Below are 16,244 nucleotides of genomic sequence, written 5' to 3'. Positions count from 1 at the left end.
CTGTCAATATCATCTATGTCCTAAAGGTACGGAAACAAACAGCTGAGACATAGAAAAAAAGATACATTCAGATCTCCACTTAATAAAAAAATATGCAATACACTAGTGCTCTATATTCCCGTTGCGACATACGTTTACACGTTCAGTCCGAACACCGGGGAAAACACGGTACAAGAAAACGCTACGTAGACATTTGGAATGTTGCTGTCAACTGCAGCGTTTGTCTGAGTACGCCTTCTCCTACCTGATAGGTCTAGATGAAGGTCCTGGTCCCATAAACAACACCAGCCTGCCCAAACGTACGCCTTCACTCCAAGATCTAGGGTCCCAAACGTGGCTAAATTTAAAAATCACCCCCAACCTGTCCAAAGACTAAAGAACCGCTCTAAAATCTCTGAAACAAGACCGGAACATTCTAATCCTTCCGGTCGATAAAGGACGTGCCGTAGTAGTGTTAAACAGGGAGGATTGTCAACAGAAGTGTAGAGCGTTACTCGACGACGAGAATACTTATCTCCGACTGGGAAAGAAAGACCCGACTCCTAAGTGCAAGAAACAGCTAGCTGGTAAGTGTCTTACAGCAAATTGAGAAGGAACAGGGCTTTAATAGAGTGACTTATAGACAACTTTACCCTACAACAGACACCCCTCCGAAATTTTACGGACTACCGAAAATTCATAAGACTGGTGTACCACTTAGACCCATCGTCAGTAGTATTATTTGAAGTAAGCATACGCTAAATCGACACGTATACCTACTAGTACGGCAAATAAAGCCTACCAGAGGGCGCTCGACCAAACTTTGACGGTATCCTTGGAGTGACGCTCCGACCTCACCCGTACGAAATTATAGCAACATGTCGGGAATGACTGTGATGAATTATATAGACACAATACAATTACAGCGACCTTTATAAAATGTACTATAACTATACATTAAAACAAACATGTTGAATTTTACGTATCACTTATACTACTGGTGGTAATTATAAGGTCTAAATATTCTTTGAAATATTTACCATTTTGTACACAGTAAGGGTTATCTTTTTTGTCTTTAGGTTTATCTGTTGAATGTAGTGTATGAAATTCTGATGAGCAAGCGGAAAGACAGTTGAACAGTTTTGTGCGTTTATCATGAATAACTCAATGATATACAAAAGAATTGCTTTAAATGCTACAGATTAAATTATTTCTCTATAAGTATGTTGTTTCAAACTGGGAAGAAGTTGCATCTACACTGGTGCTTTGTCTCTGCTTCTCTTCCTTTCTGCAAGGACTGACGCTGCCTAACAGTACCTCTATCTGTCCGCGGAACTTTCGTCCCAAAAGCGCGTACAGAAAAGGGTTCGCCGCGGAGTTGACCAATCCGAACGCCCAGCACGCGTGCAGGGCCTCCTCGTCGCCACGGTAACCAGAGGACGCGATGACAACGGAAGTGACGTGGAACGGAAGCCAGCAGACCAGGAAGAAGACCGTGACGACGACCAACATCCGGGCAACCTGCCCGTCATCCCTTGCGGCAAACCTGTTGGACTGTCGGACTTCCCGAAGTACCCGGATGTATAACGGTACCATCACACAAGCTGGTATTACATATATAATCACAAATATAACAATAGCCAGGATAAGCAGCGAATTCGTGCCACTTGAGTCAAGATGTTTCAGATAAACGCATTCAAAGAGGCTCTCAGTGGTGAAGTTCCAGTTTTGAGTGATGACGTTTCGCACGACTGTATCGAGCGCGGCCGTGAGAAGGGATGCCGCCCAGAGGACAAGGCACGTCCTCAGGGCTTTCCTCACCGTGCTGTGCTGCAGGTGGTCCAGCGGCCTGGTGACGGCGTGGTGACGCTCCACCGCGATGGCCGTCAGGTGGAAGACGCTCGCTGACGCCAAGAGGACGGCAAGGACGCGGCCGACGTCACACCTAGAAGAAAGGAGCGTGGGGTTAATTAATTCGGCATTTGTTGAATGAATGAATATTATTCAACCGGTAGACATACATTTTGTATCAGTCTGAATTTTGTTAGATTTACTAAGTACAGCTCCGTAGTCTTTTTTTTTTAAGATTATAATTCAATTTCATGTACATGCGATGCCCACAAGTTGTTGTTTGTTTGAACTGGTCGCGGGACATTCAATTTGCATCAAGTTCAATGCGTCCGACTTATGTAATCGGTAAACTGGGTGAATTGAAATCAGCCTTCATAGTGTTATCATACGCTGCCACACTAACAACTACTGACACAAACAAACAAACAAAAACTCATAAACATCAATTGAAGGATATGAAGGAAGAAAGAACAATGGACACCGTTGGAAATTCAAGGGGGAGAAACGAACAAATAAACAAACAAACAAACCCTCTGAGGTAGCTTAGCGAGTCGTTCTCGGTACCCCTGCTCGGGTCTTCCTCTAGCACCGACAACGGCGTCTGTACCAAGCTGTACAGGCAGAAGCCGAAGTCAGCCGCGGCCAGGTTCCCTACGTACACGTTGGCGACGCTTCTGACGGCCGGATACCGTCCGATGAGGAAGATGATGAAAGCGTTCGCCAGCAGTCCTATGACAGAAATGATCCCCTGGACGCCGTAAGCCACGTAAAAGGATGCAGTCGAAACGGTGCTGTTTGTCTCATTAAGATCCATCATGACATCAGAGTACTAGTATACTATAGGCAGTAGTGAGCAGTCTAATGTTATGAACCCAGTCATTCGGTGTCACATATCCATCCGCAACCGCGTGCCTAGTATAGTAAATATGGTAATAGTAATTGGTTAATGAGAGAAAATAGTACATGCTAGGAAGACCACATTGCAGCTCATTAATTAGGCTGGATAAATCGGACGAGTCCAAGTTTGCCTAAAAAGCGTTCACGAACCTGATACATATTCTTCTTGCCACACAAGTTTTAAAAACTGAACTCAGCACTTTTAGAGTAGTAATGATATTTTTTTAGTATAGAGACTTCTATTCCCTCATGAGAGTGACACTGAAACCTTAGTGGGAAAATTATACACACGCCCTCTCCAACTGTATCTACCAGAACTCGTTGGACAACTTTGAAGGACAAATTAGGGTCACATAACACATGCCGCCATGATTGACTTGCAACATATAAAATTGAACAGAAAAAAGACATGCTCAGGAGTTGCCATTGTGTAAACTGGCCAAGGACCCCATGTAGAACAAAAGACCCATGTTTAGTCGTCTAAAAGTTCTCAGATAGTTGCTTTCTCGTAGCTTGAGCGTCCTATTGTAAGCTGAATCTGAAACAGTGTCACTGCAACTGGCAAATAATGTCCATAAGAATCTATATAAAATGTATAATATAGTCACCGTGAGCTAACGTGTTAGCTAGCCAAAGATAACTTTGTTGTTCCGAAACGCTGAATAAAAACATAACACATAACAGGTTAACCGTGCATATGTTCACAGACTAGGTCTTTCGGGTGACATACATGTACATGTATTTCATGAAGTTTGTAAAAGAGCAGAAGGTACAAAAGGCAGATCTACTTACGCTGTCCTTTGGTAGAAAGGTCAGTGACAACAACACTGTTAAGTTGGGTTTACAGTAGCCTCCTTCGCAGTCTTGTTGGGCGTGGGCGTAATTTTTGTGCGCGACGCGAGTAATATGCCGCCGCGAGGGACGATTTGCTGCCGAGGGACTTTTGCCACGGAGAGAAGGTTTCCGCGCTCCAACAAGACTGCTTCCAATCGGCGAGTTAAAAGGGCTATCAAAAAACACTTAGGAGCGATTGGCATGGATGTGTGAACTTCCCGCAATAAACGCCACCAGTGCAGGGTGGTGTTCACGCCCCGTTGATCGACGAGCCAAAACTTGTAACTTTCCAGCGGTCGCCGATCAACCCGTCGGTAGAACGCCAACCATTCCCGAAAACCCAGCCCTATCCACTCAACAAAATCCCGGAGACATTGCTGCTACGAAAAACAACTTTGAACAAATCACTACCACAGGAACCCGCAAGCTAAACTGTGATATTGCTGGGGGACGTCGACAGATAAACAAAGTGCCGCCATGTTGTTTGGTGGCGGGTTGATCTCACTGACCATGGGAGGGTAACACACCGCTCCGCAGCAAGTTGCGTAATAGAAAGAATTGCACATTTCACCAGCAAAAATAGTACTGCAAATTGTCTTGGTTTGTTTGCATGGGACGCTTAAATATGCACGGCAATGCCTTTGTTGTAACATTACCAATGTTCTCTGTTGGAACCTTCGACTATAACGTCACGCAAGCTAATAAAACCAACCGTTGACAAAGGCGAGCGCGTGTCATGCGTATCTGTGAATTACCCTTGCGCGGACATGTGAATTGGACCTGCGCGAACATGTGAATTGGACCTGCACGAACATGTTAATAGCCTCTATGAAAGGCTGGCTTAATCCGAGGCCCTTTCTACTCGCCGAATGGAAGCAGTCTTGTTGGAGCGCGGAAACCTTCTCTCCGTGGCAAAAGTCCCTCGGCAGCAAATCGTCCCTCGCGGCGGCATATTACTCGCGTCGCGCACAAAAATTACGCCCACGCCCAACAAGACTGCGAAGGAGGCTAGGTTTACAGCATATTTCAGTGTTTTCCAATGCAGTCAAGTCAAACATGCACATGGACAATTGTTGTCGCACGGTCGCATTCGCCGTAGGGCGTGTTTTGTTTTTGTCGTACGAATACCAGTAAGGGTATGATAGGACAGAGTCCGAAGATCCACGAGTTTCTACAACAACCTTTCCCGTCGCAAGACAGCTGATTTTTACCAGACTCGTCCACGCACGACTAAAGAACGCCCACAATTTGCTGTCGTGAATCGGTCGGGAACTCGTGATGCGGTTCTTGCCCTAGTATTTAGTCCTTGGGTATTTTGTTGACTGTTGTGTTGGCATGTGTCCTCAATCCGCGTCCATGCAGTTTGGGTAATGATGCCCTGAGGCAGAGGGGCTAGTATTATTGTCGGATAAAAGTGGATTATACTATTTATAGGGGGTCTTAAGGTTACATTATGGCCCAAGGTTATGCCCTCTGTTGTCATACAGCCTTGAACTATGACATCTGACCCATGGTACCTAATTATACTCTGTAACTAGATATTTCTAAATCGTTAGATCCATAAAAAAATACATTTTGTACCTCCTGTCAATCACTTCAATAAAATATCTGTTTCTCTGGCAATGGTGTGCCTCTGTTTCCAAAAGGCTAAGAAGAGAAAGCATCAAGAACTTTTTACAAACTCTTTTAGGTACTTGGAGGACGACGGAGGTTCAATGAAAGGAGAAGATATCAGAGAAAGGGAAATAACAACAAAAATATTTGGTTTACCATGCTCTCTGTTGAAATGAAAGTTATGTACTGCAAACAAAATATATTTGTCACCGCCCGGGATCGAACCGGGGACCTTGCGCGTGTGAGGCGCACGTGATAACCACTACACTACGGTGACTGTTGATAAAAACTATGTGTGGATGCCTTATGCTGCTATAGAGAAAACGATGGCATGAATGCGTCCTGTGGGAATTGTTAAACTAACCATTCAAAGTATCGATTATCAATACAGGCACAGAAACCTACGATATCGATTGACACAGCTTGAATCACTGTATTTTCAAAGACCGTTTTCCAATACTGTTTATATTGCTATCATATTTTTTCAATTACTGTGAATGGTTCTGAGTATATGGTATAATATCATTTTGGGTAGACCAATAAATGACAATTCATTATATTGGCCTCCTTGTCGCACTTATTAATATTCATCCAACCAAAGAGATCATATTCGGCACCTGTCATTCCATATAAGGCAAAGGTAGCACTAATATTCATCTCTTAAAAGAGACTATCTGTTTTGTGGTATATCAAGGCAATAAATCATCTTGTAAGATGTATATGTTCTGCTCAATGCCTCGACGGTTTTTGTATTTCATTTCAATGTTTCTCATTACTCAAATTCAAATTCCAGACCACTTCCTTCAAATGTTTTTTTGAAGCGGTTGTCAAACACCTCGCTCTGCGGCTCCGTGAAATAGTTTTTCCAGTCACCCACGACACCTGAAAGGCAATATAAGAACAGGATGAAAAAAAAACAACCCCACTTCTTCCAACTAGAAAAACAACAACCCCACTTCTTCCAACTAGAAAAACAACAACCCCACTTCTTCCAACTAGGTACCAAAGCAATCAAGGGGGCAAAATATAGCTTCAAATTTGGTATATTAGAATACCAAGCGAAGCAAAGCAAATCAACCTTTCTTCTCCCATACTCCATCTCTGAGAGGGAATTTCCGCACTGAAAGTTTCTTTCTCTCTGTGGAACAAGCTTCCTTGTGAATGCTTCCCTAACGAATGGGTACAACCTTAAACTTTAAAAGTGTAAGGTAAAAAAAACTGCATATCTTTACAGTTCATTTTTTATAACCCAAAATATGTAAGTTGTTCTTGATGTTTTGCACGTGGTGAAAATAGATAAGTAAATTTAAAAAACGTAATTCATTTTCACATCGTGTGTGTTGTACGGTACCTTTTCTCTTTATCCTGGCGAGTTTCTCCCCTGGCTCTATTGGAGTCTCAAAACTGCAAGACTTCACCACGAACTCCACTTCTTCATCACTGAGCGTCTTGTTTAGGAACGCCGCTATCTTCTTTACCGTCGAGAACATCGTCTACAGGATACAAACAAGTAAAATCTGAGATTTTATACCTCCGGGCTTTAAACAAAGAATTTATCGAGACCGGACACCCCTCTGTGTGAGGGGTCATATACGTGGACCAGTCCGAGAATAGCTTAAATACGCCAAAGGTCAACGGTCGCGACCACTTTCACGCTCAAGGGGGTGTTTTGGGGCCACCAAAAGGCACCATTTTCACCCCCGAAAACACATATACAATAAAAACAAAAGAATGTGCATCATCTACAGCCCAATAGCAAAACATATACCGAGCCTCAAAAGAATCTGTCCACCCAAACGCGAGAAACAGCTGCGAACATGAAAATCTAGATCTCTCACAAAACCCTTGAGGAAGGATGTCTCCTCCACCGGAGGTAACAAGAAATCTAAGATTCCAGCTCTCCGGGAAATATGTAATGCGTAAGGTTCACAACAACCCCTGATAAATTTCAGACCGATCACATTGTTACGAGTAACGTTACATAAGTATTGTACCTCATATCAATTGGATCATGGAATATACAAGAAATACTAGAGAAGTAACATTTGCAAAGCAAATGCATAATGTTTACCTTCGGACATGGTCTGCTCTGTTAATTCTTACTCAAACACATTCACATACATGTACTACTAGTATATGGTGACATGAGCAGACCGTGAAATTGCAACATTATGTAACCCAACACCAGTCACCATGGTGACAGACATCAACAAATCATGTCATTGGTCAGGTCAGAGGTCACTGTTTGGAGAAGAAGAAGCGGGAAGAAACAGAGCAAAAACAATATGTTTTCCTTTGGTAAACATAAAAATCTTGATGACAACATGACTTGAACAGAGCGAAAGCTGAAAGTGTTTTAGTACCTTCTTGAGATCCTCGTACTTGATGAAGAGAAAGTGGGGGTCTTCCTTCATCTCCCACCAGCCCAGGACGTGGTCGTAATACGACCCCCGCTGAACTAACAAAAATGGTGTGCGTAAATTATCTAGCAAACGTCGAATTTAATACAGTAGGCGATCTGGTGATAATCAGTTTGATAGTTTATTTGCACATTATTATTTAATAGAATAGAAGATGAACAACACTTTATTTTAGACTGTACTTTATATTCTAATGAAAGATCTGTCCTTTTTTTATTATATCAAAGAGAAGTTCCCATACTTTGAACACCTAAGCGCAAATGATAAATTTATATTTTTGATGCGTCTAGACAAACCCTGTATCACAAACATGATCTGTTCCCACATTTTCTACTGTACAAAAAAGCGCGAAGTTTACCTCTTTATATTAGCTCAGTGACTAGAACACTTTGTATTAGCCTAGTATAGTACCCTTGTATGTTCCTTATGTATGTATGTATGTCTAAGTCAAGTGCATCTTTTGTCTCCAATTTTCTATATACGTTTGTTATGTGTCTGTTATATCTTGACCTGTACCTAGCCCGTCGTGGAATGAATGTACAATAAAGGTACTAGTATTTCATTTCATTACTGCAAGAGGGCTTACTGCAACATGGAAAATGCATATACCGACAGTGCAAGCTAACAATGGTGACAAATGACTGACAAGGGACTATTTGATCTAAGAACTGATACGGAAATAATGTGAACCCAGTTTGCCTCATCAATAATGTGATGCAATTTACCATTCCCCTCCAGGAAGTCCGCTAGAAACGTCTCCCAGGATTCAGGCGTTTTGAGGTAGTTGACTTGATGAGACCAGTGGTAGTAGGATGTGCAAACGTCTTTTGGGTTTCTCATCAGAACTAGCACTTTGATCTGAAAGAAAAAAAATGCAGTTCACTTGTGTTTGAATGCCAATTTGACAAAATGTACTACATGTATTGCTAAACATTTAGCCATCTTTTCAACATAAAAAGTCACTCGTAACGAGGGACTTTTTATGTTGAAAAGGTGGCTAAATGTGCATGACTCGTACCTTCTTGCTGGGTCGAGCTAGTCCTGGTGGCGCCAGATCTCTGCTAAGAAACGTATGAATCAACCTTGGAGGGGCGACATCTAGCAGTTCCACGTGGCATGGCAGTCTACCTGGATACGTGTGCTCCAGGCCAAAGTCCACGTCTTCATCGCACCTTTCTGTCTTTTCATGCAGGATTTGGCGCACAATCTTCCTTATCCAATGGGTACCTTTGTTTTTGTAACAAAGATGTATAATTTGCTCACAGTTACTGTAGTAAAGTCAATAATACGAACAGTGACCAGCGGACGCCACAAAATGTTGAATCATTAACATACAGGATCCGGAATTTTCATTTCTATATCACATAACAAAGCCATCGACATCAAGCACTACCCATATGTCATATTTTATGTGATGCAAACCAAAATCGACGGTGTATGATCTGAGTCGTTTGTTTCGCAATTATAGACTTACAATGTATCAATGTCAAAAATGATTATATATTTTTGAATTCACAAATTATCAATAAGTACAACCTGGAAGTAACAATGTTTACTTAAGATATATATACATGAAGTATTAGTATTATGATCAATGTAAAGGTCTGTTAAGAATTTACTGAAGTCATAATACTGGAAAATGGTTACCGGTCTTTGGGTATCCAATGGTGACAACGTCGCCATCTTTGAGCTCAAAATTCTGCATAGCTTCTAGGTTGTCTTGAGTCACCCAACTTAAAAACTGCCTGCCCTTATATTCAGTATAGGGTATGTCCGGACCGGAATATGGGGACGTCGCCATATCCTTCAATAACAACGCCAGGTCACACAGTCACGTAAATTCGACGTAAAGCGGTAATTCAGGAGGTGTTAAAACTTGACCAACTTTCCAGACTCAACAATCAGATCAAAGTACACCGAAGGTCATTGACTACTAGTATTTAGGATAACAAACTAACAGAACGGGCTGGGGGAGGGGCTCGGCTCGGCACCTGTCACTCCGTACAAGGACAAAGGTAGCACTAATTAATATTCATCATACCAGATATGTCACACGGCACCTGTCACTCCATATAAGGGCAAAGGTACCAATATTCATCCAACCAAAGACGTCACACGGCGCCTGTCACTCCATATAAGGGCAAAGGTACCAATATTCATCCAACCAAAGACGTCACACGGCGCCTGTCACTCCATATAAGGGCAAAGGTAGCACTAATTAATATTCATCCAACCAGATATGTCACACGGCACCTGTCACTCCATATAAGGGCAAAGGTAGCACTAATTAATATTCATCCAACCAGATATGTCACACGGCACCTGTCACTCCATATAAGGGCAAAGGTACCAATATTCATCCAACCAAAGACGTCACACGGCGCCTGTCACTCCATATAAGGGCAAAGGTAGCACTAATATTCATCCAACCAAAGACGTCACACGGCACCTGTCACTCCATATAAGGGCAAAGATGTCATTAATATTCATCCAACCAAAGACGTCACACGGCACCTGTCACTCCATATAAGGGCAAAGATGTCATTAATATTCATCCAACCGAAGACGTCACACGGCACATGTCACTCCATATAAGGGCAAATTATAAGGGTAATATTCATCCAACCGAAGACGTCATACGGCCCCTGTCACTCCATATAAGGGCAAAGGTAGCACTAATATTCATCCAACCAAAGACGTCATACGGCACATGTCACTCCATATAAGGGCAAAGATGTCATTAATATTCATCCAACCAAAGACGTCACACGTTGCCCAGACTCGCTCCATATAAGGGCAAATGCGTCACTCTTCCCTCAGACAAATCATTTCAGTTGTCATATTCATATACATCTTTCGCTGTCATATATCAGACCTTGCGTCCACTGTCTACCAGTTCTGTACAAAATGTACGAGCAAGCGGTGCCTGTTCGGGCCCGAATCGCAGGACAAGTCAGCGGGCCGCCGTCCCAACTCGCTCCCTTCTGTCAGAGGGGTACAGACGGGACCGTCCGCCTTGGCATAAACGCCGACGCCACGCCGTACAGGTGGCAAGAAGGGATAGAGACGTCTTCAGACACGTACGAAAAACCTGAGGTGGTGAAACTACAGGAGCTCTCGCCACAGGGGCCTCAGACACAGCGAGCTAGACTGGAATTTACGGAGGACGCCACAAGTAACACGTCATTCCATGTCGGTAATACTGTAGACAGAAATTACCCGTACGGCCAGTATCGGAGCCTTCCTAGTTTCCTCGCCCCCCGCCGCAGCTGCCAGGCCGCCGCCTTTGCTGTGGTGGTGACCCTGGTCTCTGTGGGACTCGCCGTCATGGTGTTCACCAATGGAGAAGGAATATCTCAACTCTCCAACACCGTCGATACCTTGAAACGCAACCTGGCCGGCCAGAAAAACCTAACTGCCGCCCTGAAGCAGCGTCTTGACCAGAAGATGTCAGTGCCCCGTCCAGAGGAATTTGTCAAGCACTTCGGTACGCCTGTATCCTGTCCTGAAGAATATACCAAGTGGCGCGGACTCTGCTACAAGGCCTTCAACGCGACTAAGAACTTTTGGCAGGCGGAGCTGGCCTGCCACGAGGACGGCGGCACCCTCGCCATGCCCCGAGACAACGACACCAACGCCTTCCTCATCTCCCTGTACAAGACCGTCAGCAAGAACAGCTTCTTCTGGATCGGTCTGCACGATCAGGACGAAGAAGGAAACTTTAAGTGGGTGGACGGCACTGCTCTTGGTGATTACAACTGGTGGGCTACGGGGCAGCCCAACAACCATGCTAAACGGGAAGATTGTGTTGCCTACAGCGCTAGTAAGATGAACCGTACCCACATGCCGTTCAATGTCATACAGCAGCCGGAGAAGTGGTACGACGCCCCGTGTTACAGCCGTATACCATTCTTGTGCCAAGTAGTCCCAGAAAACGCACGGGCGCCACTCAATTAATTCCCCAGCTATTCTCCAAGAAAGGTAAAGAATATGTACGATAACATTAAGTAAAAAGACTAAAATAGAGGATACATCTTGGGGCTATAGTTTCTACGCCTACAGAATGAAATATACTGATGCAAATGTGCGAATGTGGGGTGATGTGCCAATACCAGACAGATTTCCTTATTCAGAATATTTACACTTTTAATGCAAAAAATCGCACTGGATGTCTTTGAGTCAACACTTCGAACGTAGAGAGGTTACACACATAAGAGTATCGTTCTTTTTCGTGAAAATCCCAGTCTTTGTATTGTTGCCAATGTGGTAAAATGGTTTAATATGTATAATGACTGAGTAATAATAACCCATTGTAATAAATCTGTTAGTCAGCATTATTGATATTAGTTGATAATTTCTTGCATTCGTGGATTTATAGATCTTATTAACACATTAATTTGGAAGCATACATATTTACACAAATGACAACACTCATACTGAGTGGCTTTTTATCATGAAATTAAGTTCATCTGTGTTGGTAGTAATCATAGTATCATGAGTTTCTTCTTGTCTACATGTAGATGGAAGTGTCGTTCCTGTATACAATTTCGAGTGAGTGGCCGCAGCAAGTAATTTTTTATGGATGACATCAGCGCGCGTTTTGTTGCCTTCTGACAGTGGTAACATGCCGAAAATGGGCAAAGATGTCTAGCTGTTGCCATGCCGGAAGGTGGATGGCAGATAACTATAAAGAGAGGAGACAAGAAAAGGCTCTAATTTAATGTTTTGTTTCTTACTTTGATGCAGTGATATGTGATGCTGGCTGTGTTTGTGTGATGTTCCTACTGAATCAAAACCATTTGTGCAATGATTGAGTCAACAAATTTTAAAAATGTAGGAACCTTTTTTTTCGGCCCACCTTGTTTTTTTTTCGCCTGCTCGCATTAGATTTGGAGTAATTATAAGCTGCGGAGGATATCATCCATAAATTTTACTTGCTGTGGCCTTAGGTTGCTTCCCACGCACGTCTCTGTGAATATATTATTCAGCCGTACGCAGTAAACAATCGCCTAGCAGATGTTATATGAGATTCTGTATATTTATACCATTTTCAAGCTACCATCACATCGTCTATTAGACACAATCCTTTGAAATTGACATCAGGACGAGTTATGAAATGATTTTGTAGATTTCCTTTCTTGCTCAGACTGACTTTTTGCTTCGGAAATTAGTCTACCAGCAGATATCCTTATACATATACATGTAATGGAAATGTGACATCGCTGTCTCAGACTAATCATCATACGTCATGACATGATCATATATATTCTGATGTTGAGGACTGTGTATCTATTTTCTTGGAGTAGTCATTTTTTGTTAATACCTGTCTGTATTATGAATAGTTTGAAATGTGATTTCCAAGGCAATAAATTGGATTCATCCAAAGTTTCGACTGTGCAACTCTAGTCTTTGACAAGGAATGAGCAATCCATATCTTATTTTTTCTCCACAGAAATAATAATTTGCTTTGTACCCGGCCACTTCTCCTCAATTGAATTTTCAGTGGGGCTTTCTACAGTAGTCTTGTATGGTCTGAATTCTGTTGTACAGTACAAATGTGATCCTGAATATATAATTCTCCTTCATACCTTTTCTACCTCCTTCAGGACCGGGGTGCTGTACCTTCAGCTTCTTTCTTTCTTTCGGGTCTATTTTCTCGCAAAGGCACTGCCATTATGTATTAAATTACATACCCGTAGCCAGGATTGGGGGGGGGGGTCTTCTTACTATCAATAATTTCGCGTGAATTGACATTAAAATTTGTTTTCAAGCTCTTTTAGATGGATGTAAAACCAGCCAAAAAATACCAGTCTATAAACTAGAAAGGTAACATTTGCAAGGCAAATGCATAACCTTTGCACATGGTCTGCTCTGTTCTTACTCAAATACATTCATATATATATATGGTCAGACAGGAGTTTAAATCCCTCCTGCTATGAAATTGCAACATGATGTAACCCAACACTAGCTTCCATGGCAACAGACACAACATTGGTTCCGGTCGGAGGTCACTGTTTGGAGAAGAAGAAGAGGAAGAAGAAACTGAGCAAAAACAATATGTTTTCCTTCAGCAAACATAATAAATCCATATAGCCTTCTGGTTTCACCCATGTGTATGGTTTACTTTAAAAGTAGTGCAATCATTCACTTTCATGCAGCATAAGAGAAGAACACTGAATTTAATGGTTCAATTAAATTTATTTCCTCTATAAATGACTCTTTTTGTAAGTTCTCACATGTTTAGCTGAAGAACCAGCATGGATACAGAATCTAGCTCTGTTAGGTAATCTCTGGTGTACTTTCTGTATTTTGTCTACACTCCAATGTGTACAAAACTTTTCAAATATATACAAGTTAAGTCCTACATCACATTACCACATGTATGTTCAACCATTACATTACAGTACATCACAGTACTTTAAGCCTTCAGGTACCTTTGAGGTACCTAGTAAATGCACCCAATGCAATTTCAGGACAAACTGAATTTTTAAAGTCAATTTTCTGGTAATTTTTTTAATGTAGTGAGGCAAAAATGTGATGTTGCTAATGAAGTAGATTTCCTGATCCAGAATATTGTTTTGAAATTACATTGGATGCCTTTAACAGCAAAAGTCAGTTATTAACACATTTTCATGTCCATCCTCCTCACTGCTTGAAGGATGCAGTTGACTTGGTGACACCGTGTTTCCTGTGAGGTAAACAAGATAAACATGTCAATAAAGCATGAATGTAAACAGGAAACCACAAATGTAAACATTTGAAATATTTGAAACATTTGAGAAAAAGCATGAGACAAGACCAAGAGGTGCATGACTTTTGCAATGGAGAAATGTATGAATGTTCATTGTATTTTGCACAACTTTTGATCACAATTTGCACATGTGTAGATGGAAAGCTATTTTAGATCTGTACTCTACTTGAAACAACTGATGAATATTTTACATTCTGAATAGGATATGAATATATGGACCTCACTAAAGAAACACACAGTACATTTCAGGAAAATTGATATAGTTGTTACTTACGCCTCCCTGACAAAGGTGTCCATGTTGATCTGATCAGCGTCTGCTCCCACTGGATGTGGGTCATAGTCCACACACCCTAGATTCTCCATCGCTTTAGGAAATAACCAAGGAGAAATGTTATATTATACCTTCTTTAACACCTTGTGTACTGCCTTAGCCTCTATCGGGTTTTGGGAAGTGGCTGGAAAGAGCAGAAGTTGTTCAAATAGAGCTAACATGCTAGGGGAGTTGGTCCACTACAAAGTACATTGGCAAACTATACTCCTGTTTTGGACCAACTCCTCTGGCATGTTATCTCTAAGCTCTATTTGGACAATTTCTACTCTTTCCAGCTGCCTGGTAGAAGCTATACTGCCTGTCATATCTAGTAATTGATTGATTAAGTTGTTAAATACATGTAGCTGACAATTAGCTGCGCTCCCTCTAGAAGTCACTGAGAATTCGCCATAAACAAAAACTTGTACTAATGTACTGACAGATTTCAGTGTTATTCTATTTATTGGGTCACTTTGGGTAAGATGTGAAGAAAAAGTGAATCCCTACCTACTGACCCTATTTTTTTCCGGACTGTAATGAGACACACAACATTAATTTCATGAGTTAAACACTTACCATGTTTGTACTGTTCCAATGTGATGAAGCCCTTCCTTGTGGGGTCCAGGATGCCGAACAAGGCCTGCAGGTTGGTGTCATCAAACAGGACAGGGTAGTCCAACTGACTCAACTTAGACGTACGTAACCTCTCAAGGTACTGGATCAGGTACTGTCTCGGGTTGTCTACAAGAAAGTGAAGGGTTATGACGGTTATAATTTTTTAGGATTGACAGAGGCGCTGGGGACGAGCGTGACAGAGGCTAGTGTCAGTCTGTCAATAGGGAAAAAATCTTTAGAAAGAAAAGACTTAAGAAAATTCATAAGCCAATTAATAGTATAGAAAAAACATTGCGAAGAAAATTTATAAGCCAATCTTTAATTTAGAAAAAACCCTACTGGCTAGCCTGTTAATAGCATCTGTCAAAAAACATACATGATATCAAATTTTTAAACTTTAAAGACAGTTTAACCATACCCTTGGTTCAAAGGCGACAGAGTTGTTATGTTATATGGCAGTCTAGGACTGGAAAAAATTATTCGTAAAGCAACAAACTTCCTGGATGGGCGAACGAACCCCAGGTCCTTCGAAAATTTATACACGAGATACCAAAGCTTCCACCCAAATTTCACCGTCAACAAGAAAGCGCATACAACAAGTCTGAACACAACGAGAACGAAATCTGAGCACATGCTACACTCACCTGGTCTGCTGTACACAAGTTGTGCCGTAAGGTTGTTAAAAAGCTCGATTATTTTGTGTTCTTCCAGGTAGGCTCTTGCCTCTTCTTCCCTCGGTGCTGCCATTTTGTTTGACTGTTACCAACACGACGGACCTGGGAACAAGAGCGCAATTAACCTTTCACCCCTAGTATGGAAAATGGAAAATTCTGCAGAAATCGTACTTTTCGTATTGTCTGTGCTGAAATGAGTTGAATCAAACTGTTACGCTACAAACAATGATTAATACATTGGTATTTTACATTAATATTTTAGTTGTTTAGGTGCACAAATGCACAAAATGATGAGAAAT

General features: G+C 41.9%; 4 protein-coding genes and 1 non-coding gene across 5 annotated transcripts; 1 reads left to right on the top strand and 4 right to left on the bottom strand.

Moving 5' to 3' along the window:
• Positions 1-1,194: 1,194 nt before the first annotated feature.
• LOC109477054 (motilin receptor-like) lies at positions 1,195-2,736 on the bottom strand. Its single transcript, XM_019778086.1, has 2 exons — positions 2,361-2,736; positions 1,195-1,924 (listed from the first exon to the last, which is right to left on the bottom strand). Exons 1-2 carry the CDS (start codon positions 2,645-2,647, stop codon positions 1,195-1,197), a joined length of 1,017 nt encoding a protein of 338 aa, XP_019633645.1. The 5' UTR covers positions 2,648-2,736.
• Positions 2,737-5,362: 2,626 nt separating this feature from the next.
• On the bottom strand, positions 5,363-9,507 carry LOC109477065 (sulfotransferase family cytosolic 1B member 1-like). Its single transcript, XM_019778104.1, has 6 exons — positions 9,243-9,507; positions 8,614-8,822; positions 8,321-8,453; positions 7,539-7,633; positions 6,527-6,668; positions 5,363-6,057 (listed from the first exon to the last, which is right to left on the bottom strand). Exons 1-6 carry the CDS (start codon positions 9,394-9,396, stop codon positions 5,948-5,950), a joined length of 843 nt encoding a protein of 280 aa, XP_019633663.1. The 5' UTR covers positions 9,397-9,507; the 3' UTR covers positions 5,363-5,947.
• Positions 5,380-5,452, bottom strand: Trnav-cac. The gene has a single exon. It is a non-coding gene; the product is annotated as a tRNA-Val (tRNA).
• Positions 9,508-10,502: 995 nt separating the features above from the next.
• LOC109476895 (C-type lectin domain family 4 member M-like) lies at positions 10,503-11,704 on the top strand. Its single transcript, XM_019777911.1, has one exon. It carries the CDS (start codon positions 10,503-10,505, stop codon positions 11,550-11,552), a length of 1,050 nt encoding a protein of 349 aa, XP_019633470.1. The 3' UTR covers positions 11,553-11,704.
• Positions 11,705-13,773: 2,069 nt separating this feature from the next.
• Positions 13,774-16,057, bottom strand: LOC109477076 (EF-hand calcium-binding domain-containing protein 10-like). Its single transcript, XM_019778121.1, has 4 exons — positions 15,916-16,057; positions 15,233-15,397; positions 14,621-14,711; positions 13,774-14,283 (listed from the first exon to the last, which is right to left on the bottom strand). Exons 1-4 carry the CDS (start codon positions 16,016-16,018, stop codon positions 14,241-14,243), a joined length of 402 nt encoding a protein of 133 aa, XP_019633680.1. The 5' UTR covers positions 16,019-16,057; the 3' UTR covers positions 13,774-14,240.
• Between the last annotated feature and the right edge of the window lie 187 nt (positions 16,058-16,244).

Source organism: Branchiostoma belcheri, unplaced genomic scaffold (assembly GCF_001625305.1).
Source record: "Branchiostoma belcheri isolate BF01 breed outbred unplaced genomic scaffold, Haploidv18h27 scaffold4, whole genome shotgun sequence".
Classification (NCBI taxonomy): Eukaryota; Metazoa; Chordata; class Leptocardii; order Amphioxiformes; family Branchiostomatidae; genus Branchiostoma; species Branchiostoma belcheri.
Note: the sequence above shows the minus strand (reverse complement) of the source record. Positions and strands in the feature narration are given on the sequence as shown.